At 40.7% G+C, this 27628-nt stretch overlaps 1 protein-coding gene across 7 annotated transcripts in view; it reads left to right on the forward strand.

Moving 5' to 3' along the window:
• Sorcs1 (sortilin related VPS10 domain containing receptor 1) overlaps window positions 1-27628 on the forward strand; it is a 515423-nt gene that overhangs the window by 179793 nt on the left and 308002 nt on the right. For all 7 annotated transcript variants that reach the window (XM_085694085.2, XM_048424037.3, XM_048424036.3 and 4 more), the window contains exon 2: window positions 9248-9315. In XM_085694085.2, the coding sequence (XP_085550211.2) occupies window positions 9248-9315 (68 nt within the window). The remainder of the gene's footprint in view (window positions 1-9247; window positions 9316-27628) is intronic.

Genomic DNA, 27628 nt, shown 5'->3' on the forward strand with positions numbered 1-27628 from the left:
AGCTTGCGCTGTGCCCTGTGCTCATCCAGCTAGCTGCACATCCCTGCCTCCACAGCATCACTGTGGGTTGTCTTGTCTTTTGAGTTCCCTAGAGGAGCTGTAGTAGTGGTTTTACTCGCTTAATCTCAGAGTCATGCAGAGGATATTACACTAAATTGTGTGGGGCCTGCCACAAAGCATAAAGGTCATTTGGGGATTAAATAATTTCCAGAGGCAAAAATAAAAAATATTTTAAGTGCTTTTTGTACTCAATTCATTCTTTTTAATGATTTTTAGATTTTAGAATTTTTTTTAGTTCTCTGATTGTGTTTGCATATGCTAAACTATTTTTGACTGAGTCCTTTAAGGGGTGTGTGTGTGTGTGTGTGTGTGTGTGTGTGTGTGTGTGTGTGTACACATCACAATCTTTATGTCCCCTTTGGGCTTTGGGAGAGCACCTTAATGCTGTTTAGCCACCATTGATCCGTAATTGATCCCTATTCCTTTTGATTGGTCAAAAGATGGTACAATTACACTTTCACTTACACCTTTCAAGATAATGATAGCATAAAATAATCCATTGGAGTCTGCCAAAGAGTTTATGCTCATTCACCACTGGAAGTCCTTGATCTGCTGTCAGTCAGGTTCTCCAGGAAGTTAAATGGAAAGATCAACTGAGGGGACTTAATTAGGGTTCCAAAAGTTTAAAGATAAAATTATGTTTAAAATGACTGAAAAAGCATTAGGGTTTTAGCTAAGTAACATTATATGTACAAGGTCCTGGCTTTTATACTCATGGTCAAAAATACACAGAGGCACACACAACAATGATAAAATGAAAGGCTCTTACATGCCATTTTCTTGAAGTCAATAAAGATTTTAATCTTGTACCTTTCTATTATAAGAAATACATTTTCCAGAACTATATAAAGGGAAGCACATGAAAAACAGATGGAAATTATGACTATCACCATGTGTGACAGTGCATGGCTTTGTATAAATTATTTCAACAAATTGGACAGAGAGGGCATCTCAGTGATTTCCCACGTTGGTTCGTCATTGGTTCATTGATTGGTCATACTCAATGAACAGTTGCACACAGTGGTTAGGACCCTGAATGTCATCTTAAACCTGTTCCCCAGTTACTAGTTCAGATTTAGATTACTTGACTTTTCTGTGCCTTAGCTTCCTCATCAAGAAGTCAAATAATTTCTTAAGATATCACTGATATTGAAATTTGTTTGCATGTGGAATAAGCTTTCAATATTGGTAAGAGATTTTAGTTTGGCAGTCAAGTGAATCACCAAAGATCACATCCTAGATGTTACTCTGCAAGTGGCTACTCCAGTTAAGTTTATGGTGGGCAGAATTCATTTCATATTACAGAACTGAAGCTACCTGCTGCTCATTTTCCAAGTCTCCATCAGATCCATGGTTTGGGCTTACAGCTTTATCTCCACCAGTGAAAGGAGAAGGAATTTGCTAGAAGGAAGTTGCATGAAAGAGATTTTCTTTCTCTAATAGCCTGGATCCTAAATGTCCCTCAAAGGAACATAAATGACAGGTTTGGTCTCAGCCTCTGTTTGTGCTACAGACAATGATAAAACCTTTAAGAGATGGGGCTTAGTTGGAAAGATGGTGGATGGAGATTCCTGTATCTGAAGGGAGTATTGAGATGCTGGCCCCATCTCTCTTTTAACTTACTGGTTTCCATAAGGTAAACAGCTTTGTTCCTCATGGATTCACGGCCATGATAGTGTTTCTTGTCACTGCTGACACACAACAGTGAAACCAACTGACCTTGGAATGAAACCTCTAACTTAGGGGCAGAACCAAATTTGTCTGCATTACAGTATTGCTTTGGGCATCTTGTCAGTGATGGAAATCTAGTAAACTCCATAACTAAAAATCAATAAAACAACAAAAGGTAAATGTATTATGGAATACTAAAGGTCCCTTTTTAATCTGCTGTGTATGGCATAACCTGAGAGTGAGGAAGGGTTGTGGCCTCCTGTTGATAAAAAAGTAAACACTGTCGAGGCTTGCCCTTGTTGAAGAGGACAGGCGGTCATCACTTGGGTCTGATGTCATTGCATGCTGAGTTACTTGTGGAATTGTACCACCTCTGGGCCTCCTTTTATAAGAAATGACAGAATTTCCCTTGGGTGGATTGTAGGGATCTGGCTTTTGTGCTAAAGGCAATCTCTGGGATATTGTGGCTAGCTCAGGGCCTCAGCACTGGTGCACTGAGTCACAAAACCTTCCCCTTTCCAGTAAAGAGCACATCTAAGCTAATGCTTGAGGCTTTCTGGGAGGAGCCAGAGACCATCTCTCTGTTGACATTGTATACATGCCTTCTCATCCTCTAAGCTATATGTAAACCTGAGTTTCTGCCAAAACTCTCTGGACTTTGAAGCCCCTATGCTGCCATATTTAGGCTCCTTTTTCTTAAAATACAGTATCTCCATCCTTTCATCTCTGACCAAATTCCATGCACTCATGGAGTGCCCCCTCTTCTGTAGGTTCATCACTGATGACACCTCTTTTGCTTGCTTTCTGAAATGTATGGGTGTATTTTTTTTCTCATGGCCCCATTATCAACTTTTTTCTCTTGTGTGTCCAGGCTGTGAGTCTCTAGGTACTGGTACCAACCCTCATTCCCCTCCCTGCTTCTTCACAGCACATGGTTTTCTTTGTTCCTGGCTTTTAGCAAGCCTTACAGAGTGTTGACTGAGTTAAATGTGCAAAATTTTCAAGCTGAATGCTCTTTCTTCTGAACAAAGCTCTTATTTTCCTGGAATTACATAAGTTCTCATTCTCGAATTTCTTACCGCTTTAGGATTCGTAAAAGATCAATGATATCATTAAACTTCTATTCATTATTTGGTGCCCTATAGATTTTTATCAGGTCAGAATCTTAAAGGATTCACAGCTCCCCCACAAGAAAAGTCTGAGTTGAAAAGTTGGATAAGCACTAGCTGAACCAAAGATACAATCTGGAGCACACATATTTCAAAGGAAGGCAGCATGCTTATTTTGCTTCCCTTTACTAAATTTGGAGGACAAAGAAAGTAACCCAAACCAGAACACCTATTTTTTACCCAACCGTTCAAACTCCAGATCTCTTGATCCTCTTTATAGTTCTTTGTCCCTGTATTGGCTTTGGTCTTGCCTCCACCCAAATGTTCTCTAGCAAGCTGTTAGAGTAAGCAGCTAGATAGCCTTTTTAGCTAGATGAGGAAGAGGCCCACTAGAAGCTGATGAGGGAGAGGGAGCTCACTAACTTCAGTCTTGTCCCAGCCTGCTGTCATCCTCTGTTAGACCTGTTCTTGCTCATAAAGGCAGACAATGGCCGACCTCAGGAAACAGAGATAATTTTCATTAGCTTGGTTGAGTTTTGTAGCCCTCCTCTGGTGCCATACTTATGGAAACACCTGCCTGTCCAAACCCGAATTATATTGCTTTGTAGACTAAGATCCTGCCATCCTCTGAATTGTGTAGAAGGATGCTTAAAAGAAATCCCACACTAGCTCAGAATTGAAAAATAGATGGTTGTTTATTTAGGGGTAAACTCACAAATTAGAATTCTATGCCTGAACAGAGAACAGAAGCAGAATCCAGCAACTGGAAAGAGAGCAGAGGCATGCTCTACATCAGCTTATATAGTATAAGAGGCCACGTTCCAGGGGGTAGGTAACCACTGGCTGTAAGACTTCCTACAGCAGAATTGCTCCTGAACATCGGAGAAAAGACTTTAGGATCTTGTGGCACAGAGATGGCTCGCTCTTTAGGAGCCTGAGACACAGTTCATTTCCCTTGAGATTAGTTTCATGGTTGGATCCATAGAGAGAGAGAGAAAGGATACAAATTATTAGCAACTGAAAGATAAATAGTTTTATCTCCATTTTCTTTTCTGGTGTTTTCATCTTTTTAGGTTTTAATAAATATTATACTAGTTCTTTCAGAATTTAAAACAACTTACTTTGATCATATTTGCTGTTCTATCCCCAGCATTTTGAAGTTCCATCCCTCTTTTCCTACCCCTCCACCCCACACCATTATGGCCAATATATGCAGCCCAGCTATTTATAGATGTATGGCCTCCTACTGCATGTAGTTGGCTTATCGCGGGCTATCCTCTTAGAGAGAACTGCCCCTCTCCCAGCAGCCCACAGTTGTCAACAGTTGCTGTGCTAGCGGTGAAACTTTGTGCTCATATGCCTTCTCCATGTTGAGATTTTGGTCTGGCTTAGGTTTGCATACATGCTGTGCATGTTGTCACAGCTTCTGGGAGTGTTATTACTGTTGTTTTACTCTTTACTCTTTGGGAGCCCACCACCCAGCTCCCAAATAAATACACACAGAATCTTGTTTTTAGCCATCTTTTCTTAACTTAAATTATTCTGTCTACCTTTTACATCTGGTCCTTTACCTTTCTCTATTCTATATACCTTTCTTTACTTCTTACCACATGGCTTGTTGTGTAGCCGGGTGATTGGCCCCCGTTGTTCTCCTATCCTTTTTGCTCGTTCCTCAATCTTCTCTTCCCAGATTTATTCTCTCTGCCAGCCAGTCCTGCCTATCCTTCCTCCTGCCTAGCTATTAGCTATTAAGCTCTTTATTAGATCAATCAGGTGTTTTAGACAGGCAATGTAATATAGTGCCACAGAGTTAAACAAATGTCACATAAAAGAATTTGACACATCTTTGCATCATTAAACAAATGTTTCACAGCGTAAACAAATGTAACACATCTTTAAAATTTCACAACAGTCCTGTTGTGTCCAAAAGACATTGTTGCCCTGTAGTTAAGAGCATCTCTAACTACTACACTGTTTCTACCCAGTCTTCCACAATGTTCCAGGAGCAATTATAGGAAGGGATGTAGTAAATAGGTTCCATTTAGTGTTGAGCATTCCGCAGTTGGTGACGGGGCAGAAAAATAAGAGATGGTAGCATGTCCCCATTTTTTAAGTTTCCCCAGATAAAGGTATGCCAAGGTTAGTGGTCAAGTCAAATGTCCTGATAAATGCATGGCACACTCATAGCGTTCGATTTTCCTCCCGGCGGGGTTAGAATGCCTCATTCAGTGAATGATGAGGGGAAACTTTCTTTCCTTAATAAAAGAAGCAGAAAATTCCAGTGCTGCTGTTTAGAAGGTGAACAGTGAATTTTCATCCTCTGCTTTATGACGCTTAATCATTGGCCAGTACATGCCATGCAAAATTGCATTCCCAAGAAGCTGATCGGAGGGCTCTATAAATGCTTGGGGTTTTGTTCCTCAATTATATTTTATGGTAACAATGAAAAAAGCATTGTCATATTCAAATTTGTTATGCGGCTAATAACTTGCCTAATAGAGACTTGTGTGTGTTAACCAACCCTGTTTCAATTTAATTAATTAATTGTAAGCACACTCAGAAAGAACACTTGTCCAGCTATTTTGGTACAAAGGGATTTTAGCTGGCTTTTACTAATTTAAAGTGGGACATGTCTGTTTAGTCATGCATATAGTAGGGTCTCTATTTATATCTACCAACGCTTTGTTTTGTAATACAAAGCAGAAAAGGGCTGAGGCTTTGAGGGAGTGAACTGGCATTTTTTCTGTCACAGAGTCCTCAGTGACAATTCCTCACCTTCATGTAAGAGACTGAATGGTCAGCATTGGTAGAATTATTCAGTGAGGAGTATGGAAGGCTCTGGACAAGGGCTGCACTGGAGCCCAGCCTGACTTGATCTCTACACTAAGCAGAAAACCTTTGCCCATTTCTTTAAAGACATCACCCTTTCCCATACAGAGTACCAAGGAATGGATGGCTGCCACACAGTGGCTCAGTAGGTGGACGCTACATTTTCTTTAAGTATGAACCAGGTAAGGTTTTGTAAGGCAAGAATGTGACAAAAAGAAGAAAGTCACAGCAAGAGTCAGACTTCATGTAGTAACAGGCGTTCTGAGACTGGTCAGAAAGGACACTTCTGATATGCTACTGTGGAAAGTTCCAGATATAACTTCATGCTGAGGTTTTAGATAGTTTGTTAAGTGGAAATTATCAGTTCATAGTTATTTGTATTATTAGTAGTATATACAGTCATTTGAATAGCCATAGCTATTCGAAGATACTCTGTGACTTGGAGTGGAACATAGGAAGGTTGACATCAGGATTAGTGTCTTCTATGGTTGTTTAAACATGAGGACATGAGTTCCGAGTCCCAACACTCACGACAAAACCATGTGTAGTGGTTCGCATCTGTAACCCCAGCACACGGGAGCAGAGACAGGCACATCCCTTTGAAATCATTGTCCAGCCAATCTAGTAGAATCAGTGCAGTCCTGCTTTAGTGGGAGACTCTGTCTCAAAATATGAGGTGGAAAATGATAAAGTAAGAAACCTAAAGTTGCATCTTTGCAGGCCTCCCCTCTCATGCACACATACACACATATATACACACCCCTCTACATGAACACATGCATATAAAACACACACACACACACACTCAGAAACATACACACACAGAGAAATGAAAATACCCTTGCTTCCATTAAACTTATAATTAAGTGTCACCTATTTGAACTAAGAAAAGCTATACATGAAAATTATTTATTCAATGAAAATAAATGATGAGTTATATATTATTTAAACAAATTTTAGCACAGTTCTGTTGATTTCTTTAACATGTGAAAATATACAAAGCTGTAACATGATAGTACCAGGATAGGCAGACAATTGGGCTTTTCAACTTATCCTCACTTCGGAGCAGCGAATTGAGCTGTGACCCCTTTAACATATGAGGATTTTGTTGAATAGCACCACTAATCAGAAGTGAACAGTAACTCACTAATAACAACATAAGAGCCCCGACAGAACATTGCATCTCTCTACTGCCCAGGAGTGAGGGCTGGGTAATGCATACAGCCACAGGGGAGAATGAAGGGAAGAGAGACCTCAGGTAATCGATTAAACACATAACTGAAGGGTAAAAGGTCGCCTTTCTGTCTTGCTCTGGTTCTAAAGACAGGGAGATTAGATTGGTTTGAACAGTCATGCCGTGAAATGTGACAAAGGATGCCTCTCCTGTGATTAACTGCGGCCCGCATTATGGGCATTTTCAGTTTCACTAGCCCAGCAAGAGGAAGCAGAGCAGAGATTTCCCCATTGTGCCCACCTGCCCTGGGAAACAAATAATCACCGTGTGTGCAGGCAGGCTAGATCACACTGTGAGTGTGTGCGGGCAGGCTGGCTCACACCGTGCCACACTGGGTTAAAGGGTTCCTACTACTGGGCACCTCTGAAGCCCCTTGTCACATGAATGGGAGATATGGCCTGTGACTTCATTATTTAGTTTACTGCTATGTTGTATCATAAGATCAACTATCTAGAAATACTTTCTGCGCACACCCTATTTCCTTGGTGGGGGATTTATAGGCTTCTCTGGCAAAATCACCATGAGGTGAGAGCCACATGATTGTCTGTCTTCAAACAAACAGCCACCCTGCTGTCACTGATCAGCGTTTCTGGGATGGCTGTGATTGGAACTTAGCAGTGAGGGTGTCTTAATTGGCACAGGGATCTGTTAAGCATATGCCCCACCACAGGCATGCCATCTGATGTGCCCACAGGGTGCCCACACCTCACACATGCTCACATCTTACTGAAGAAGGGAGCTCTGAGGAGATCGTTGATGGCAGCTCACACTGCAGGTCAGGAGAGAGCAGCCTTAGATGGCAGGACTGCAGGGATCTCTGCCGGTCTTTTGAGTAACATAGCTCTCCATTTCCTGGAAAGAAGTCCTAGTTGGCTTTCTGTGAAGTGTTAAGGATCACGGATGCTCCTGCCTCCTAAATGAGGCACTGTGTCAGTCACCTGGAATTTGGAAGTATTTAGCACGCTTGGGCAGCCACTGCCTCAGAATTCAAGGTTAGAACATTGTGTGCTTACTGTGGCTATCACTGATCCTAAGACCTACAGAGAAAATCCAGGACATTGATGTGAATGTTTTTTTGCTGAGTTGGAAACATTATAGCAGGGCCAGAAGGTCTAGGGCTAGACCATGGACACTGCCCTGAACAGAGCAATGAATTCCTCTCTTTCTCTTGTCCAAAAAGTGAACAGACAGAAAAAGAGCAGTTGTTAGGAACAGGTTAGGCTGCTCTGTGTCCACAGGTGCCCTGGGGCTTGGGTACTCCAGGAAGTCAGCTGCAGCCTATTCATGGCTACAGGGACCAACGATGCTGTCATCTCAACCTGCTGTGATGACCTAGCCTGTCATGAGCACTGAAAAGCAAGGATCAGGCCTCTGAAACGCCTGTATTCTTTCTGAGAAGTTTTGTTGTTGTTGTAATGTTTGGGTCACAGACTCTAGTCTTCACTGTGGTGTTTGTGTTCTCCTCTAGTAGGAGGGGACATTCTGGGTGATCAATTAATGTTTCCTGAATTCTGAATCAGTGAACCAAATGGCATGATTTCCTCTGAGTGGGACTGGGAACAGGAAACAAATCAGAGACCTTTTCAGTGAAGCTCAGTAGAATTGTTCAGGGTCCGTTTTCCACAGAACATATTCCCAATTTGGAGGCTTCTCCATTCTCCATACCCAACTTTATATGTCGCAGGGATCATGTGCCCCAGAACTATCCTGTTACAATGCCCTTGCTTTTCCCTTCTGTGGTATAGTAGCTCCTCTCTCACTATGAAGTCAGAAGAAATAGTTAATCAAACTCACAAAGAAAGGGAAGGGGCAAATGTTGAAGACACCCATGCTAATTTCTTTGTAATTTGTACTTATGATCCATTTTTATTCTTCACATCAATGTTTCTCAGAAGGTAGCATCTTGCTCTTTACTGGCACTTTCAGATGGGCACCATGAAGTTAAGGAATCAAGGATGGTGGACCATGTGGCCAAGCTACAAGAGCTGGAAACTCCACCACTGACCTTTCCTGAATATTTACTTAGGAGCTCACTTGAGGTGTACATATTTTACAGTTGTAAGGAAGTAAGCTTCCTAGAATATATTATGCCCACCAGGGTAAGTCAGACACAGAGAAAACAGGCATCACTGTCTGTGGGGTAGCACCAAAAAAAGTGGGCAGGGCATCAGGCCAGAGCAGATCAGTGCCAGCCTGCCAGCCCTCTGCAGTTGAAAAGCAGTAGCAATTTATTCAATTATGTTAAGCGCCCATTAAAGGAATCCTAAGCCCTCCCCTGGGCCATTTCAGTTCTAAGAGATTGTAATTGTTTGAGGCTAACCATGATTTCTTCTTCTGCCTTCAGGTGATTCTCATTTTGACAAAGTTGTATGACTATAACCTTGGGAGCATCACTGAGAGCTCACTTTGGAGGTACGTAGATAAATTAGGTCTCTAATTACTGCGTTCTTTAAGCCTGGTGTCTGCTAGTGCTGTCTCTCAAAGTCTCATTTCCTGGTGGGAAGGTTTCTGGTTATGTGCATGCCTTTCTTTCTTTTCATTCTGTCTCCTCTGGAGATGGATAGACTTTGTCTATTGGCAGGCAGAAGAAATGCCTTCTTCTTGTGGTCGGTGAGACTGTTGTGTTCTGCTCTTCCTTAACTGCTAATGTGTTTTGATTCCCATGGCTCTCACTGATCTGGGAACTTGTGAAGAAAAGGGGCTGAGTTTCCCATTGCAGAAAATCTTACCTCAGTTTCCAAGTCTGCAGGAGCCAATCTCATATAAGGGGCATGGGTGTCGCAGTTTGCTGTCCATGGTCCTGCAGTTCCCACGCAGCACACAGGCAGGCCTACAGACATATGTATGTGCATGTACCTGTATCTCAGGGCTTTATGTAGTCCTTCATACACATACAAATTGTGTGAGAAGAGCCTACTGTGTCAAATGAATGGATACAAATCATTTAGAGCCAGAATATCTCGTGAGCAAAGATGTTTGGGGGTGTTATCAGTCTGAATTAAAAAAAAAAAAAAAGACAAATGTTCAGGAACCCAATACAATCTATTTTACTGTTTATTTGGGTTTTCTATAGAGTGCCATTTTCTCATTCCTCTAAATGTTACCATTCTAAACAGCCTATATCAGATGGTCACACCTGCAACAGCCCCTGAAATCCAGGAGAGCACCACCTCTGAATGGTTACTCCCAGCTCATCTTGTAAACCCAGAGAGACATCGGCTTTGTCTACCTGAAGTCGAGGGGTGGACCTAGGCTAATGCTCAGCACTGTACCCAAAAGCTTGGCTGTTTTGTTTGGTGACCTGATAATCACGAAATTCTTTAGCACATTTAGTGCCCAGCACCTAGTGTATTGTTTAAATTCAGTAAGCCTTGATCAGAATGTTCATGACTCAGTAAATTTGTGTCTCCTGGTAGTTTGTGCATTCTAGTGTGTGCATTCAAAAGAATAAAAGCCCATACAATGTACCTGTCATAAGCAGTGCAGACCATAGAGCAGATAATTAAGAGATATGCAGCCTCAGAGAGGTAGAGGGCATTTGCAGACAAAGGCCTACCTGCACTGTGGCAAACACACAGAACCACACAGGAGAAGGTGGTACTAGACCACTCAAATCCAAAGTTAGCTTGCTCCTTTCTCTCTGAAGAGACTATTAAGAGTAGATTTTTCCAATCTTAGGGAGAGAGGTTCATGAAGTAAAAATGGCTCCGCCATCACAGTGCTAGAAACAGAGACTGGAGCATTACCAGAGCTTGGTAGTCATCCAGATTACCCGGTAAGTCAGCTCCAGGCACATGAAAAACTAATTTTAAAGAAATAAGGCAGAGAGTGCTCAAGGATGTATCCAGTAAGTTGATCTGTGTTGTCCACACAGCACAAGCATGGTTCATGTCCTACCACAGACATAATCAAACATAATACACACAGAGCTTAATAATTAATACATGTGCATAAATTAGTAGGAATTTTTTAAGTACTGAAATTCTTATCAGCATATTTTTCTACTTCTGTAAAACTGAGCCACTGAGAAATGTTCAACAATCAGATCCAAAGCCTGAGTTAAGCCTTATTGTTTGACATTCTAGCAGCTGAATACTACAGAGTCAAGTGTCAGAGGCCCTCTGGGAATTGGAGTAGGTGGGGGCCATGAGCCAGCTGACCTTGTACTGAAGTCCTTAGGACTTACAGCTCTTTGGATCTATGAGACAGGGATGACAAGGTACTATTGTAGCCAATTAATGAGATTTACTCCCTGTTCAGGCTGCCATCGATTGCACCTTAATCCCGGAGCAAGTTGCTGATTTTGTTTTGTGTTTTGTCATTGTTCGCTCGGGGGTTCAAACTGAGAGGGGCCAGGTGAGCTGACACAGAACAATTAACCACGCCTGAGTAGCGACTCCAGCTGATAGTGGATTAAGCCTTGAGATTTGTGGGCAAAGCCGCTTTTCCCCTTTGAAGCAAGATAAGCTTAAAGGTTTAGATAAATAAAAATGTCAAATCAGGATGCAGTATCTCCAAGAAGTAATGTATTCATCTTTCCCCTCTCTTTGGATTTCCAAGAAGAAATATATTCATCTTTCCCCTCTCGTGTCCAGGGTAATCAGCACTCTGCAGAGAGGGCTTAGCTAGTGAGGAAGCCCTAGGCACTTCTGAAGGAGATGCTAGCATGCACTTGTAAAGGCGCACACACCAGCACTGCCTCTGTCAGAGAGGTTTACTGTTGCGGGTGATTGATCAAAAGCAGAATCTCACATCCCACCACTGGATGGCAAGGTATTTCCTCTTCCCACTCCAGACACTCCAGGGGGGCAGCAAAGAGTGTCTTGGGTCAGACTGTTAACTTCCTGCTTTGAAGAGTGTTTTTCCTACCAAACCCAGTTTTTACTCAGCTGTAAATAAAAGGCTATGAAATGGAAGTACACACTCTAAAAACGATGTGTGGAAATGTCCCTGCATGAGCATTTCCCGTATTAATACACACCCAATGATGTGGTTCATTCCTGTGCTTGCTGCTATGCACCACCACTACCCTGAAGGCCTGCGGGCTATTGTCTCACACATCTTTATCCCTCCCTTTTGCATTCAGGATTCATCCCAGTTTTCTAACTTCTACTTTTCAGGCCGTGTCTCTAACACACAGCAGTGACTTTGGCTCCAAGACTTTTACGCTTACTTTATTAAGATTAAATTGCTAATTTTCTAAATCAAGGAAGTAGTATGTGATTATAATGAGCAAGTTAATGCAGCAACGTCTGAATACACCATACACTTTCCACACAGGTCCAGGCATCTTGGGGTTGGCGTTATTAACAGTAGCCGATGGTTTTGTTTAATGTTTGGGGCCCAATTTAAGTGTTAATCAATATATTCAACTAGGAATAATTTTGTGTGTTTTCTTGCTTATGACTACAGAAGTGTTTATTTACTCAACTCTGGCAGTCTATTTTCTTTCACTTGGGAGTAAATCATGGGTATATATCCAAACTAGTACATTTAAAGATGAGTCCAAGTTTTAAGTGCTCCAATATGTGGAATACGCATATTGAGTTAAACTAACTCAAGAAATGCTTTCTTAGGAGCAGGAAATGTTCTCTGTGTATTTATTCTTGAACCCATGCAATAAAATCATTCCTGTTAGTATCTTCAGTTTCCACAAGAGAGAAGTGAGGGGAGAGGAAATTCAAGAGCTTCCTGAGCGACTGCTATTATACAGAGTGGACACTCGTTAGTCTGTTTTCTTAACGTGCATGTGCCTGGCTCTTGTCTACCTTTCTGATGTCTCTTTAGTCTCATTAGTCAATTTTAGTTATGATCTATAGTACTTTAGAAACAGACTTGTAGGCCTGTCCTTATATTTTCATAGCTTGATCTCTGCAAAGTCCCAAGGAGTTCTAAAAATGCCTTCACTATACAAAAACCTGCATTATAATGTAAGTAAGTATCTGGACTACATCCCAAGAAGGCTGGAATGATATTTTCAGTAGCAATAGCTGAATGCAAATGTCTTTAGGATTTCACTAGGTTTGAATGGTTTTAATACTTGTTTTCCACCATGTTTTTCTCCTAGGACATTCTAATAAATATGATATTGAATATCTTTACTGTTTTTGATCTAGGGTCTTGTGGACAGCTTTTCTAATCATACAAAGAAAATTGCCTCTTCTTCATTAATGCCATGGTGTATCATGTGTCTTTGTCTTCTAATTGTTGTCAGATGTTTATTGATATCATTTAATTCAAGAAACAATTCAAAATCTAATGAAAAGTAGGTCCTATGTGTAGATAGAAGCATGGTAAGTGCAAAATAAAGCTGTGCACAAGATATTAGGATTTTTGTCTATTTCCACTCTAGTTAATAAAAGCAGATGGTGGCCATGTATGACAGTGTGTATATAAAATGTCTCTACAGGCTCAGGTCTGGCAGGATTGCTCCAGCTAGTGCTGGTACAATGAGATGCTTGTATCATATGGACACTGGGATAATCTGTTGAGAGGGTGAAAACACAATGAACCGTGAGGGGTTGGCACCTAATTGAGTCCAGAAGTCACTGGCTGAAGGTTTTTATATACTGTTCCTGTTCCCTTTTCCTCTCTCCCTGATTTGTGGGCACTGCCAAGAAAGCAGCTTCAGTGCATCACATTCTCTTTGCCATGATGTCCTAAAAGCCATGCAGCCAGCTAAGCATGGACTCAAATACCTGAAACCATGAGGTGAAGTCAATCGTCCAGTTAATTTTATCTAGACAGTTGTCAGAGAGACTTAATGGTGAATAACCTCATTATGTCTTAGTTTCCTCTTTGTTGCCCTCCCCAACAAAAAGAAAATGGCTCATACTTAGTATCAATGAAATCTGTTTTTCTTAGAAACAATATATTAAGAAATGGCTTAGATGAAGAGTTGTTTAGAGAGTGAGAATGAGTTGTCTTTAGGAGTGGGATCCCTGGAAGATGAAGTATGCTCTAGTAAATGGCCCCACATTTGTGTGGAGCTAGGCAGCAAATTGAACTAAGTAGTGTAGAAGAAACCGTGGGCCGCTTCTCGCTGCCCGCCTGGCTAGCTTTACCCAAAATAATTACATGGAAACTGTATTTTTTTAAGCATTGCGTGGCCCATTAGTTTTAGCCTCTTATTAGCTAGTAATATTTATAATATATATTTAGTAATCTGTGTAGCACCACGAGGTGGTGGCTTACCAGGAAAGATCCTAACCTGTGTCCATCCTGGAGAGGAGAGTCATGGCGACTGCCTCACTGCCTTCTTCCTCCCAGCATTTTCCTCCCTCTGCCTACCTAATTTTCTGTCCTATCAAAGGCTGAAGCAGTTTCTTTATTAACCAATGAAAGTAACACATAGACAGATGATCTTCCTCCATCATTTTTACTTCTATTTATTATATGTGAGTATGCTTCTACCTCTATTTATATTGATATATATACATATATTTACATTTCTACCTCTGATTAAGATATTTATATATTGTTTATGTAATGATATACATTGTTTACATTTGGAGGTCATTGTCCTCATTTATTGCACAGTTGTTTATTCTCTTAGTCTTCAAGTTAGATAGATATTGAGAATTATAAATCAATAGTTATATATGTTTGTCATATTTATATTTAGGCTAATCAGTTTCTTTTGATACATAGAGATTACTTTTAGTACAGATAGTATAATCTTCAACCTCTTCGAAGAGCTGTGAAAAATGGCCTTCAATTTAACCTAGAATTTCGTGCTAACGAGACACAATCACTCCTGGCATCACCACTCTATTCCTGAGAGAACCTTGAGCACCACTCCACTTGGAGCTTGTCTTCTTCTTGGCAAACTGGCCTTTGGGCAAAGAAAAAGTCCGTACCTCGACCACTAACAGAATTACAAACTATCCGTAAATGGATAAAAACAGGATTGTCTTATCTTGTCAAGACAGGGTAAGAGAGTTCTCAAAGGTTCCTTGCCTTTAAAAATGGCATGTCAGTTAGCTTAGGCCTTAGCCAAAGTTGGTTGACTCAACATTGCAAACGAGACATTGGGTGATTGCCCAGGTAATCAGTTGTCTCTTTCATTTGTTGCACATTTCGGAAGTTTCCTGCTTGTACTTCCTGGCTGCTTGAGTAAAATTATTTCCCTTCTAGATCTTTGATGGAGTTGAAGATTAGATAGTTGTAGTTACCCTCTACATTATCTAGACTCCTTGAAATAGAATGTTTAGTAAAACTTTTGTTATATGTTTCTTGCTTAATGCTGTTTGTTGTTTGTATTTTTTTATATATATATTTGGTATCTGTTCCTACTGTATATAGTTGTATTGGGTTTTGTTCAATCTTGTTAAGACAAAGCGGAAGATGATGGGGAATCTCAGCCAATCACATTCTGCTTAAGGTGTGCCCCCCTCAGGCCACACAAAACAAATAAAAGATCGAAGTGCCTTGCCACTTCCTCTCTTTGGTTCCCAGCTCGGCTGGTGTTTGTGAAATTTCTGGTCTTGTAAGTTTTTTCCCCATTTATTAAAAGCTAAATCTTTTGTGTTAAATTGGTCTGGTTAATTATCGATCGACCTCGCCCACCACAAAGTAGGTTATTAAACATATGACTGGCTTGGGAAATGGGATGGAAGGAGGATCTGGGAAGAGCTACAGGAAGTAGTAGGGAGTGGAGTAAATATGATCAAGTGTACTGTATCTATAATCTATGCATATGAACCAAGAGACCGTGGCAGTAACCACAAGGACCTACACAGGTTTAAGCAAGATACAATTACAGAACTGAGAAGTGAACACAAAATTCTACCACTAATTAAGAAGTTATTTGAAATAGATACCTGCTTAGAAAGCAAAATTATATTCTCTGCAAGGGAGCTTTTTCTGGAGTCTCAGAAAACCTTAGATGATCTTTTTTTTTCTGCCCTTGTATTACATGTCCCTCTTTCTTGACCATCGTCACCCCACTTACTAAAACTCTCCAGAAAGGAAGAAGACTGTATATTATATCCTAAATAATACTTGTAGGTTCTACCAAAATGACAGGTGATTTTAGAAGGCCATTCCACATAGGAGCCTCTCCTTTGATTTTAGACTCGGACAGGCTGAATGTGAATCCAAGCCCTGTTGATTTACTTGTTTTAAGAGCATGGAGAGTTTACTGAGTCCTCTTTCCTTGTTTTCTCGTCCAAAAATGTGGGTTTTGTCTCATAGGATTCTGGTTGCACTGTGATCAACACCTATCTCCTACTGAACTCTAAATAAACAATGGAAACAGACAGACAAAAATGAGGGCTTTTAACACCTATTTGGTCATTGTCTGAAATGACTCTCTCCCTATATAATTTCCCTAATAAACAATACTAATAGCCTTGTATGGCAGTTTGACTGAGGATGGCCCAATAGTTCATATGTTTGAATGTTTTTTTTCAAAGTTGGTGAGAAATGTTTGGGAAGGATTAGAAGGTGTGGCCTTGTTAGAGGAGATATGGAGGCATGGGCTTTGAAGTTTCAAAATTCCATTCCCACTTAGCCCCTGTTTTCTCTGCCTTGTGACTGTGGATCAAGATGTAAACTTTCAGTCGGCGTTCCAGTGCTATGCCATTTTTCCTACCATAATGATCATGAACTCTAACCCTCGAGAGTCATGAGGGTTAAAAAAATGAATGTTTTTTGTTTGTTTGTTTTTGTTGCTTTTCTGTTTCCTTGGTCCTAGTGTCTTTTTATGGCACTACAATAACTAAGACACCGTGTTTTGTTAATTCAAAACTTCCCTGGAAGAGCTATCAATGTGTGCATTTAACTCATCCTCAAAACAATTCAGAAGACTGGCTCTAGCCTTATACTACTATCATATATGAGGAAACTGATGCACAGAAGAAGGAACCAGCATAGGGTCACCAGGAGGCTAAACAATAGAGGAGGAAGCAGGTTGAGAATGCCTCACTGAGAAAAGCTACCAAGGCATGTAGTTAAACATAGATAAGATTTATGGATTAATTAATGTTGTAAGGGTTAGTTAATAAGAAGCCTGAGCAAATCGACAAAGCAGTTTATAATTCATATAAGCTTCTGTGTGTTTCTTTGGAACTGAACGGCTGTGGGACTGGGCGGGACAGAAACTTTCATCTAAACACTTGACTCAGGCATACTAGCTCCCGATCCCAGGCTCTGAACTCACAGGAAACATTTCTTGTCCTAGCTCTCCCTTAACCACAGACAAGAAAGCATTGGCTACATGCAAATTCATTCTTGTTCCACATCTAATTTTCTTTAGACTACTGTTCTCTGGACATGCCTTACGATTTCTGAAGGTTGGGAATTTGTATATTACCTCCTTTACCAATGTATCCCAGCACCAAGTACTATTCTTGTTTTATAGCAGATAATCAGCATTTTGGTGAATTTATTGGAGAAATATTTTGTTGAAAAATCATCTTTGTCATGTGTGGATTTAATTAACTGATATAAAACTTGCTCCATCTTATATATCATGGGAAATCAAAGATTTCCAGAAGTTTGTTTGTTCAAATGTCAGATTGTTTTGATTAATTGGCAGTCCACATGTGCGAGGTGATAGATATTAATTTAATCTCAGCATGTAATTGACGCTGTCATGCTGTGCGACTGCACCTATACCCCCATGGGGGCTAGAAGCTAATACAATGTAAAGGGAAGGCAAATGTACACAGCTATCTGTACACAGCTAGCCTTCAAGGACCGTTTAGGCACAGTCCTCATTTCTAGAATGCTCCGGGGGCTTCTCTTTTCATGATGACCCCAGGAAGTGGTCCTTGCCTTGCTGCTGGGACACAGCACCCAATAAAAGCAGCTTACAAAGGAAGGGAGATTTTACGGCTCACACGCACAGCGTACTGTCCATTGCCGCACGGAAGTCAGGGTGCCAAGAGACAGGCACAGTCCAGTGGTGGGGAGCTATGATTTGGCGAGCTCAGCTCTCTTTCCACTTCGTGTTTAAGCTGCTACCCCATCATGAATTGGTATTGCTCACATTTGGATTCTACTTTTCCGTTTCAGGTTACCTAATCTAGAAAATCCCTCACAGACGTACGCAAAGGCTTGCTTCTGTGGCAATTCTAAACGCTATCAAATTTAGAATCGGGGTTCACCTACACAGGGCCTGAAGACATGTGAGCCAAGCCACTGTGAAATCAACTGAGTTAAAGAAAAAGGTTACCCCGTGACTTTCTAACAATTCCAGCTCCTAACTCGACTCGAGTGCTTCTTTCCTATGCTCCGTTTCCGATTTCTGTTTATTGGTTATAGGATCCTAGTGACGTGAGTGAGCAACACTCTGTGGCTTTGCCTTAGGAAATCACGTAACTGAACGCCGATGAAATTCCTGCTGGGATCCAGGTGGAAACAAGAAGGGGAAATCTCTGCGAAGAGCTACGTGCCAAGTTGGCATTAGGCCAACTGGAAGATGGGAGCGGAAGCAAGTGTGGTTTCCAGCGAGATGAGTCGGTGTTCAAGAGCAGTTATCTCTCTCTCCTCTATTGCAGAGATCACTTTGCAGCTTCTCAGGTGGTAGGAAGCAATGGCTGGCATTCAGACACTCTCCAGTCTGATGGCAATAAGGGGCGTTTATTCAAAAGAATTGAGTTTACAGGCTGCTAGTTCTTCAGTTTAATTTTTACATTTCAAAGTGTGTTGCAGAAAGGTTAGAAATTGAAAATGGAAATTGCTTTACCTACTTGAGCTTCCCGCATACTTTTGGAAATAAAATCTAAACAGTAAACCTCCTGAAATGATCGCTACACTGATGAGTCCTTTGAAATCGCATAATCTGTGCATGCCGAGGCTGTGTGACGTAGCTAGAGAGCCAAGTCTTTGTGCTACCCCTGCTTGTCTAACCTCTGGAAAGTTGTCTCATGTTTATAACCGTGCGTCCTTCGTTTGTACAAAAAATATTGTATAGATCAGTAGTTCTCAACCTAATGCCACAACCTTTTAACACAGTTCCTCATGTTGTGGTGACTTCAATCCTGAAGTTAATTTTACTGCAATGCTATAACTGTAATTTTGCTACTGTTATGAATCATAATGTAACTATGCAGCATGTCTGATACATGACCTCAGAGGGGTTGGGACTCACAGGTCGAGAATCACTACGCTAGATGAACTCAAATTAGACAAAATGATTTTCAACCTAGCTCCAACATCGCAAATTTGTGATTGCTACTCAAAGGTCTGCCTTATTCAGAACAGATGCCCCATTATATTTTGCAACATCAATGGGAAGAGTGTGAGTGTTCCTGCTTCTTTGGGATTTTTGTATCACAAGCATCCAGTACGATATATTAAGGGATAATTGATGGTGTACTGAGGCAGACAGGCTGACTCACTGAGGCTTCGCAGGTCAAAGTGTGGCATTTCAGAGCCAGTGAACTGGCAAACAGTAGATTTGCCTCCAGTGAGCTAGCTTATCTCTTTGAACCATAAATTCCAAATATTATACTGAAATAATAATGTCACTATGCAGGTGATGGCTGTTAAAAAGTGTTATAAACGTGATAATTTATTCAAGATAGAAACAACTGAAATATGGGAACTTTACCTCTGATTGTCGAGGTAAAGAGGAGTAAACACCAGCTGCCAGCCACTGAGAAACCTCGGCCAGCCTTGCTTTCACTTGGAAGTAGATGTTACAGAAATTCTTCCCTCACTTCCAGCTGTTACAGATCACTGGCGTGTGTGTAGGTCAACATGCTGAAAGCTGGAGATATTAGATTAGATATTAATCTCAGATATTAGTTACCATTAGGAGAACAGAGAATAAATATGTCTGCTTGGTAGTTTATTCTGCTGTAGTGGGGCCCACCAATACTTATATTGGTATCTCTGTAAACCATTGGGAATTAGAATCCTTGGGAGTGTTTAGCTTGCAATTTCCTGCGGAGGATAATCAGAGCAGAGAACAGTGCCGATCCCATAGTGGTACTCAATAGCTCACTATAATGAATCAGCACCTATCAGCTGTTGATCCTAGGCCTGACGGTAGGCTAAGGACCTCTCAAACTCAGTGACTTTCCATCCTGCATACAATAGAATCACCTGGGTGGCATTTTTAAACAGTATGTGTGCCTGACCCTACCCAAAACTAACCAAATCCGATCTTTTAGATGAACCCCAATGATAGAGAATTCACAAGCAACACTTGTGATTTTAATATGCAAAAGACACAAAAAACCGATGAACACTGACCCACCGTTCTCCTGGTGTTTGCTCACCTTCGCTGCTCACTCACATGGCTGATTATTTGCTTCCGGCATCCAGGTTCCCGGGTACATGTTCTGCCATCTTGCCGCTTGTCCTAGCTAAGATGTTCTACACTAACACGCATGTCAATAAGCATGTAATTTCTTCTGCACCCCCTCCTAAAATGTGCTGTCCATGTAGATCATAAACTTAGATCCCTTTACAGTGACAGCAAACAACCATGTAAATCAGGATAGATGGAAGTTATTAGTGGGAAAGATTTGAGAAGCCAGAGTCTAGAGTGTTTCAGTCACAGCTCTCTGTAGTCATGCTGTGGCGTCTGCAGTGGCGAGGCAGTGTCTAAACAGTAGCTTGAATTGGTGACAAATATTTATGCATTTCTTTTGTGATGCTGCTGTAACAAACCTGTTAAAATGCCACTACTATGAGGACATAGCTCATCTTGAACAAGATGATCCACAGAGAATGTGGAGAACAGACTCATGCTGTCTGTCTGCTGAGAGCGCCCTTAGGATAAAGTGTTGTCTGGATCCCTTGCAGTCGTGTTGGTTTATTTTTCTTCAGTTTTATAATTTCCATTTCTCTTTAGTCCCTGTGTCTCACTAAGGTGCTAGGGAGTAGACAGACACACAGAGTGAAACTGGGGAGAACGATAGCTGTCAATCAAAAGCAAGAGCTTGTATGTACCTTTGCTTTGTCACCAGCGACAAAGCTCAGTAGCAACGGAAGATTCTGGTAATGTGCTGGGGTGGTGGTAGTGCTTCAAGGTAGTGCTTCACCTCAAAGTGAGGGGTCTAGGTGCAAATGCTTAGTATAATGAGAACTCTCAGCTGACAGAAGTAAATCTGCTTCACTCAGCACAGTGCTTTCCCCATCAGTATGTCACATATCTACCTCTCCATCTATTCATCTATCTACCTATCCACCTATTCGTCTATCTGTCTGTCTGTCTGTCTGCCTGCCTGCCTGCCTGCCTGCCTGTCTGTCTGTCTGTCTGCCTGCCTGCCTGTCTGTCTGTCTGTCTGCCTGCCTGCCTGCCTCTCTCTCTCTCTCTCTCTCTCTCTATCTATTTTTCCATTTCTTCCTTCCCTTTTCCCCTCTATTCATTTCTCTTCTTTTTTAAACCTTAGGGGGTTCTCTCAAGATATTTCAGGAATATCATACAATTTTCAAAATAATAATAAACTTTTCAAATATAGTAATCTGATAGTACGCCTTTATCAGTGAGGATAGAGGTGGATGGAATTTCCCGCCCTGTAAATCAGGGACCTACTGGCTGCTGATCTGTTTGACACATCATTTCAGTGTGAGACTACTCCCAGTGTGTAGCTGTCAGATAGCAAACCCTGTGCTTTTCAGAGACTGCTGGAAACAGGAAGTCTTGTGAGCATTCCTGCAGCACGCGAAGAATCTAACTCCTCCCCATTCTTTCCTAACTTACAGGCAAATAGGTCCAGAATTGGTGGTGCATTTATCTTCTATCAACTGTTTCTTTGTCTTCTTGCTCTTAATTTAGTTTGTAGAACTGTTTTCAAAGTAACTGATGTTAGTTAATTAATAGGATGGGCAAGCAGGAGAAAACTGTCGGTTAGCAGCCCATTTTGATGAACTGGGATGTCTACAAAGAATTTGCTGGGTGCAGAGTGTGACAAACACAACTCCACAAAATGCCTTATCCGTATTCTTCAGCCAAAATCATTCTTCAGCATTTCCCTTATTCACAATGTGCTGTCCATGAAAACAGCAGCAGGCTGTCCCATGGTGATGCCTCTCAACTGGCGACTATTCGGTTCAAAGTAAAAACAAGCAAACATCTGTATTTGTGCACTTGGGAAGTTCTCTATCTTTCAGAGAAAGAACTTTACACTGGACTCCGGTACGGTGTAGCTGAGTTTTCTGCCCTCATTTCCAAGTCTTTCCCCTGCAGCCTTCACACTCTTCTCAGAGCGTCCTGAGACCCTGCTCTCGCAGCTGCTTTCCAGCCCATCACACTGAATATAGTTCATTACTTCCCTTCCTTGTCGTTCCTGTAAACCCATGATTGTTAGACAAGGTTGCTTTGTACGTCCCTAGCCTTGTGGAGTGCTTGGCACGTTAAGCAGCCTCATTAAAATTAATTAAAAGAAAGAAGGAATCAGTAGGTAAATAAGGGAATGAAGACATATTTCTAGAATTTTCTAAATGGGATCTAAGTAAACCACTTAAATATTATTGACTCAGGAAGTTCTTCTAAAAGGATAAACGAAGAACAAGGACTTTCGCAGTTGTTTTCGACATTAAGGAAGGAGACACCCCGGGTTTATGACCCAGGATTTCACTCTACAGCATGTGGGTTTTCTACATTTGTATGCAGATTGCATTCTTGTCATTTCTGCATCAACACAGGCTCAATCCTGGACCTACAACAGTTACACCTTAGAAAACTCTTAATTGCAAATGCCATTGAGGTCTGCTGAAATGATCTTGTGTATGTAAGGCAAACCCCTCCCCTTCTTGCTTTCAGAGGGCTTTTGAGCAAATGTGACCAGCAGAACACTATACTTCCTGAGCTTTTGGTGGGAATTTTCCTAGAAGACTTACTTGACAGGTTGCATGATTAAAAAATAACTGTTCCTGATTCCTAAGTGTCACAATGCCTTAAAACATGATGCACAATGTACCCAATTCAAACACAGGAATCTGTAAAAGGCTTAATGTAATGAAAAAACTATGTTATGATGAGAGCCACAACTACACACACACACACACTCACACACACACACACCAGCTTCTGTGTGTCCCCTGTAACAGAAGGAGGTGAAGACAGCAGAAGCTCCCGTAGATAATTTGTATTCAGATATACAGCAGCCCTGCCAGTTATTTGCAGGGTAAGCAGATGACTGTTTGCTCTATGCATAATGACTCTGTGAGGAGTGACCTTTCCTGGTGATTTTCTAACCAATTAGTCTGAACCCTTTAATTAATTAATTTCCTTAAGCAGAAGAGGTCCTCCCACCCCTTCTCCCTTAGCAATCATTCATTTTTACACCATTTTCAAAATTATTAGCTTGGGAATTTGAATGACCCTACACCATTTATTTTCATCTTTCTTGCTGGTATCTCAATAAGTGACTGACTACTAAGATCTACACTGTGTGTGTGTGTGCATGCATGTTCGAGCATGCAGACCCAGACACGCGTGCCCTCAGAATTGTGTGTGTCTATTTATTTGTTATGCAGACCTTGCTGTCAACTCTAAATTTCATACCAGAACAGCAGTGTAAGTGACAAAGTCTGATTTTCCCAGCAGGCTCCTAAAGCAAATGATGGCAGATGGACAGGACACTCTACAGTCTAGCCTATGCAGATGGACAGGACACTCTACAGTCTAGCCTAGGCAGATGGACTGGACACTCTACAGTCTAGCCTATGCACATGGACTGGACAGTCTGTAGTGTAGTCTCTTTTGGGGGTGGGGTTGCCCTCGTTTTCCTGAATCTGGCTTGGACTCTACTATGTCTTGGAGTGACTTCATTAATAGGGAGCAGGGGAGGGGATGCAACTATGCCATTTTCTTTTAAATAGCAAGGCCACTAAAGTCTCATTTCTGTCTGTCTTCCACATTGATCCTCTTCCTGTTTGTTCCTATTCTCAAACCCCAAGACTCATTTTACTTACTTTTCATATTTTCATCTGTGATTTGAAAATCTCTTCTAACTCTTACAGTCAGACCCTATAAAATATAATGGCAAAGAGAGAGTAATGCACAGTTTCAAAGGATTTCAGAAATCATTTGTTCTGGAAAAATTCATTCTGTTCAGATCACCTGGTTTAATCCCTGCAAATTCACTCCTGTCAGTCTCAAACACCTTTTTACATGTGCCGCCCTTATCTCAGGAGCATAGTAGAAAGACAAAATGACAAAGAGGGAGCAATTGATTTGCCTCAAGACTGTGCATTATGTAATCATTAATTAATGTGTATCCATATCAGCATATTTTCCTGTCATGCTTTTAAACTGAAGGCTACTCAACAACAACAACAAAAAAAAAATAGTAGGGGAGCAGAGAGACGTGTAAGTACACTTTCCATCAAGCCGGATGAATTCCATCCCAGTATCCACATAGTAGAAGGAAAGAAACAAATTTACCAAGTTGTCCTTGACTCTCCACACCGCATGCATCTGTATACGCACCTTCGTATACACACCCCTTCTGCATGGAAATAAATGCAATAAAATATTTAAAAGAGATCTTTGAAAAAGGGTTTCTTCGCCGGGCGGTGGTAGCACATGCCTTTAATCCCAGCACTTGGGAGGCAGAGGCTGGCGAATCTCTGTGAGTTCGAGGCCAGTCTGGTCTACAAGAGCTAGTTCCAGGACAGGCTCCAAAGCTACAGAGAAACCCTGTCTTAAAAAGGAAAAATGTTTTATTCTTTAGGTATATATAGTTTTGAAATTATATGAAATTTTTTTATCAATTTATAGTTTATATTGTATATACTGTTATGCCCAAATCCACAAAGTCCCTACAAAAGCCAACAAGGAGACCAAGTCCCATATGTAAAAGCAAAAGGCCTTTATTTTTTGCAAGTCTGCAAACTCCGTCTCTCTGTATGTCCAATAGTGGAATAAATGGAGAGCTCTGAACTCAGTTAGAATTAGGTTTTTATAGTAGAAAAGGTAGGAGTGAGGGTTTTCTGAGATTCAGAATGCCTGATTGACTGACATTTGTCAAGGGGTGTCCTGGTGAGTGTGTGATGGCAGGTGGTCCTATCTACAGCAGTTAGAATGTTAGGCATTTCCTGTGGATGGTCTGTTCTTGAGTGGTGCTCAGGTAATCTCAGCTTGTGGTTCTTCCTGTAACCAGGTACTGCTTCAGGTTAAACTACTGAGACACAGGCCTCTTACTAAATTTATCAATGTCTGAGTCCTACTCTGGCAGGTAATAATGGTTGGAAGTAAAGAACTTCCTTTGGGTGATCTATTAATATTTATCATGGCTTATCATGGATGGTTCCTACATATACATTCTTATAAAAGATAATATACATTAAGTATAAAATTTCATCCACTTATATTAATGTATACATATACAAATATAACTCTGAGGAAAGATAATTAATGGATTTCTGTGTACATGCTCTTATGTGTGAGAAATCTGTCATGGTCTAGACAGGATCATGAGTCTGACCAGTGTCTCCTATCTAGGCACTTGGTTCCAGAGAACTCCGGCCTCAACTAGGACATTTGTTATTATTCTTTTTATGTCCTACTCTTAGTAGCTAGATGAATAGACTATGTCATCATTGAAATAGGCAATTATCATTGTCTCTCATATGTGTGTGGGTGAGACAGAGGGTGCACACACATGTGTGCATTCATACATTGTTTAGAAATTTAGGAGAAAAAGTTGATGTGGTTTGATAACCTCTATTTAATACCATCATGATGTTGAAATCCATTAATAATTCTATTCTGGTAACTTTAATGCCATTATATCTGTGCCCACATATCTCTCCAAAATGTGGTTTTCAACTCTATTTTATATTCTAATTTTTTTCTTAGTGTTTTGATATATTGACATTTACCATATGAGATTTTCAGATGTTGACTAATTTTTAACTTGAAAAATGGAAGTTTGTTGTGGCTTTGTTTACTAATGGGAAATGCTCTTTCCAGGGAAACCTTAGGGCTACAGTAATGGTTCAGTCATTTACAGTACCAGCTGCTTCTCCAAAGGACCCCAGTTTGATTCCCAGCATTCTCATGGTGGCTCACAACCTTTCTACAACTCCAGTTCTAGTAGATTGAATGTCCTCTTCTGACCTCTGAGGGCACCAGGCATAACCACAGTATACGCACATACGGGAAAAGCATTTATACACATAAAATAATAATAATAATAATAATAAAACCCTTTTTATCTGATGGTGGTGGCACACAGCTTTAATGCCAGGAGGTAGAGGCAGGTGGATCTTTGTAAGCCAGGGCTACACAGAGAAACCTGTCTCAAAGAACAAACAAACAACAACAACAAAGATCTTTTAAAAGTAGTTAAATATGACATTTTTGTCAGTTTCCTTCACACACAACATTTTATTTAATTGTCACGGTTACCCACTCAGGAAGTTGCTTTGCATAATCCTGTTTTTCAGATGAGATACTCGAGGCTTAGGGAGCTCAGATGTCTAGCTCCGTGTTTGATTATCTGGAAAAGAAGTGAAAAGACGAATTAGTATTACACCTCGCTCTCCCTACCTTAGCAACCTTTTTATTCAAGAACCAATACACAAATCACTTAAACCACAAATATTGTTGCTATCTTCTTAATAGCTTATTTTATAGGTTTATTTCATTTTTATCATAATAATCTTAACCAAATGTCTGCCATTTAGGTTATTTTTATGTTCCATTACCATTAAGAGTGCTGTGATGAACTTGACTTTGAATATACAAATTCCTGACTTTTTGATCTTGAACTGAATGCTGTGTCTCCGTCTACTCATATTTTGTGATGATAGTCCTACCGAGTAGAAATCTTGTATTTTAGCAAATATAACATTTTTTTCAAGTGTTTTTTTTTTTAAATTTCAGAGTGCTTTTTTTCCATTTTAGAATAAGCTAAATAGAAGATTCATTGCAATGTATTTGGACAATGCAATGTTTTGTGTTTTTATATGTTGAACATGCATAATTTTTCAGTAATATACCTGTATTCAAGTGTCAGATAAACCTACTTCTCCTTTCAATAAAAAGTAGATAAATAAATAAACGAAATCACTGGCTTCAATTCTTCATGAAATAAACCTTTCCTCTAATGTTGCCGGCAGACATAGAAGGCAATTGTTTCTTTCTTTTACATTGTTTTGTTCACAAGGGATAATTTCACCATGGCAGTGCAGAAATAGACTCGCAGCAATTATATATAAAACACTCCATGAAAAAAAAACTTCAATTTTATTATAGTTATCTAATGGTAAAGGAAAAAGCTAATTATCTGAGATGACCCATTCTCCGTTCTGGCAGGTGTCTTGCTAAGTGGAAAGAAACAAGGAGGGGTAAAACAATTACTTAGAGTTGGAGAGACCCCATGCTGTTCTGGGATCTACAGGGGTTGTATACCAGTAAGTAACCGCAAAACCATTCCGAAAGGGTATTCATAGCCTCTGTATTGTCACAAAAAGAAGAAGCCAGTGAGTTCTGTGTGGAAACTATCCACTGCAAAGATTACTAATAATGTGTGTCCGTGGTCAAATCCAGGAAGCTCCAAGTATAGAACAGGTGCGTTTCTTTCTAGACTGTGCTCAAACACTAGAGTTGTTATAAGGTGTAGCCTAGTGTGGTCCTGGGAGAAGCAGTCTGAAATGGCACTGATCCAAAGCAGAGGTGAGATGCTATAAGGGACGAGGTCTTTACTCTCTGCAGACATTACAGAATGCAACTATGTACCAGTATTCTAGGTCCCAGCCTATTCCAAATAAACATTGTGACCAGATTTTGATGTTTCAATCTGTAAGGATTCAA

Source organism: Myodes glareolus, chromosome 7, assembly GCF_982192425.1.
Source record: "Myodes glareolus chromosome 7, mMyoGla1.1, whole genome shotgun sequence".
NCBI classification, from domain to species: Eukaryota; Metazoa; Chordata; class Mammalia; order Rodentia; family Cricetidae; genus Myodes; species Myodes glareolus.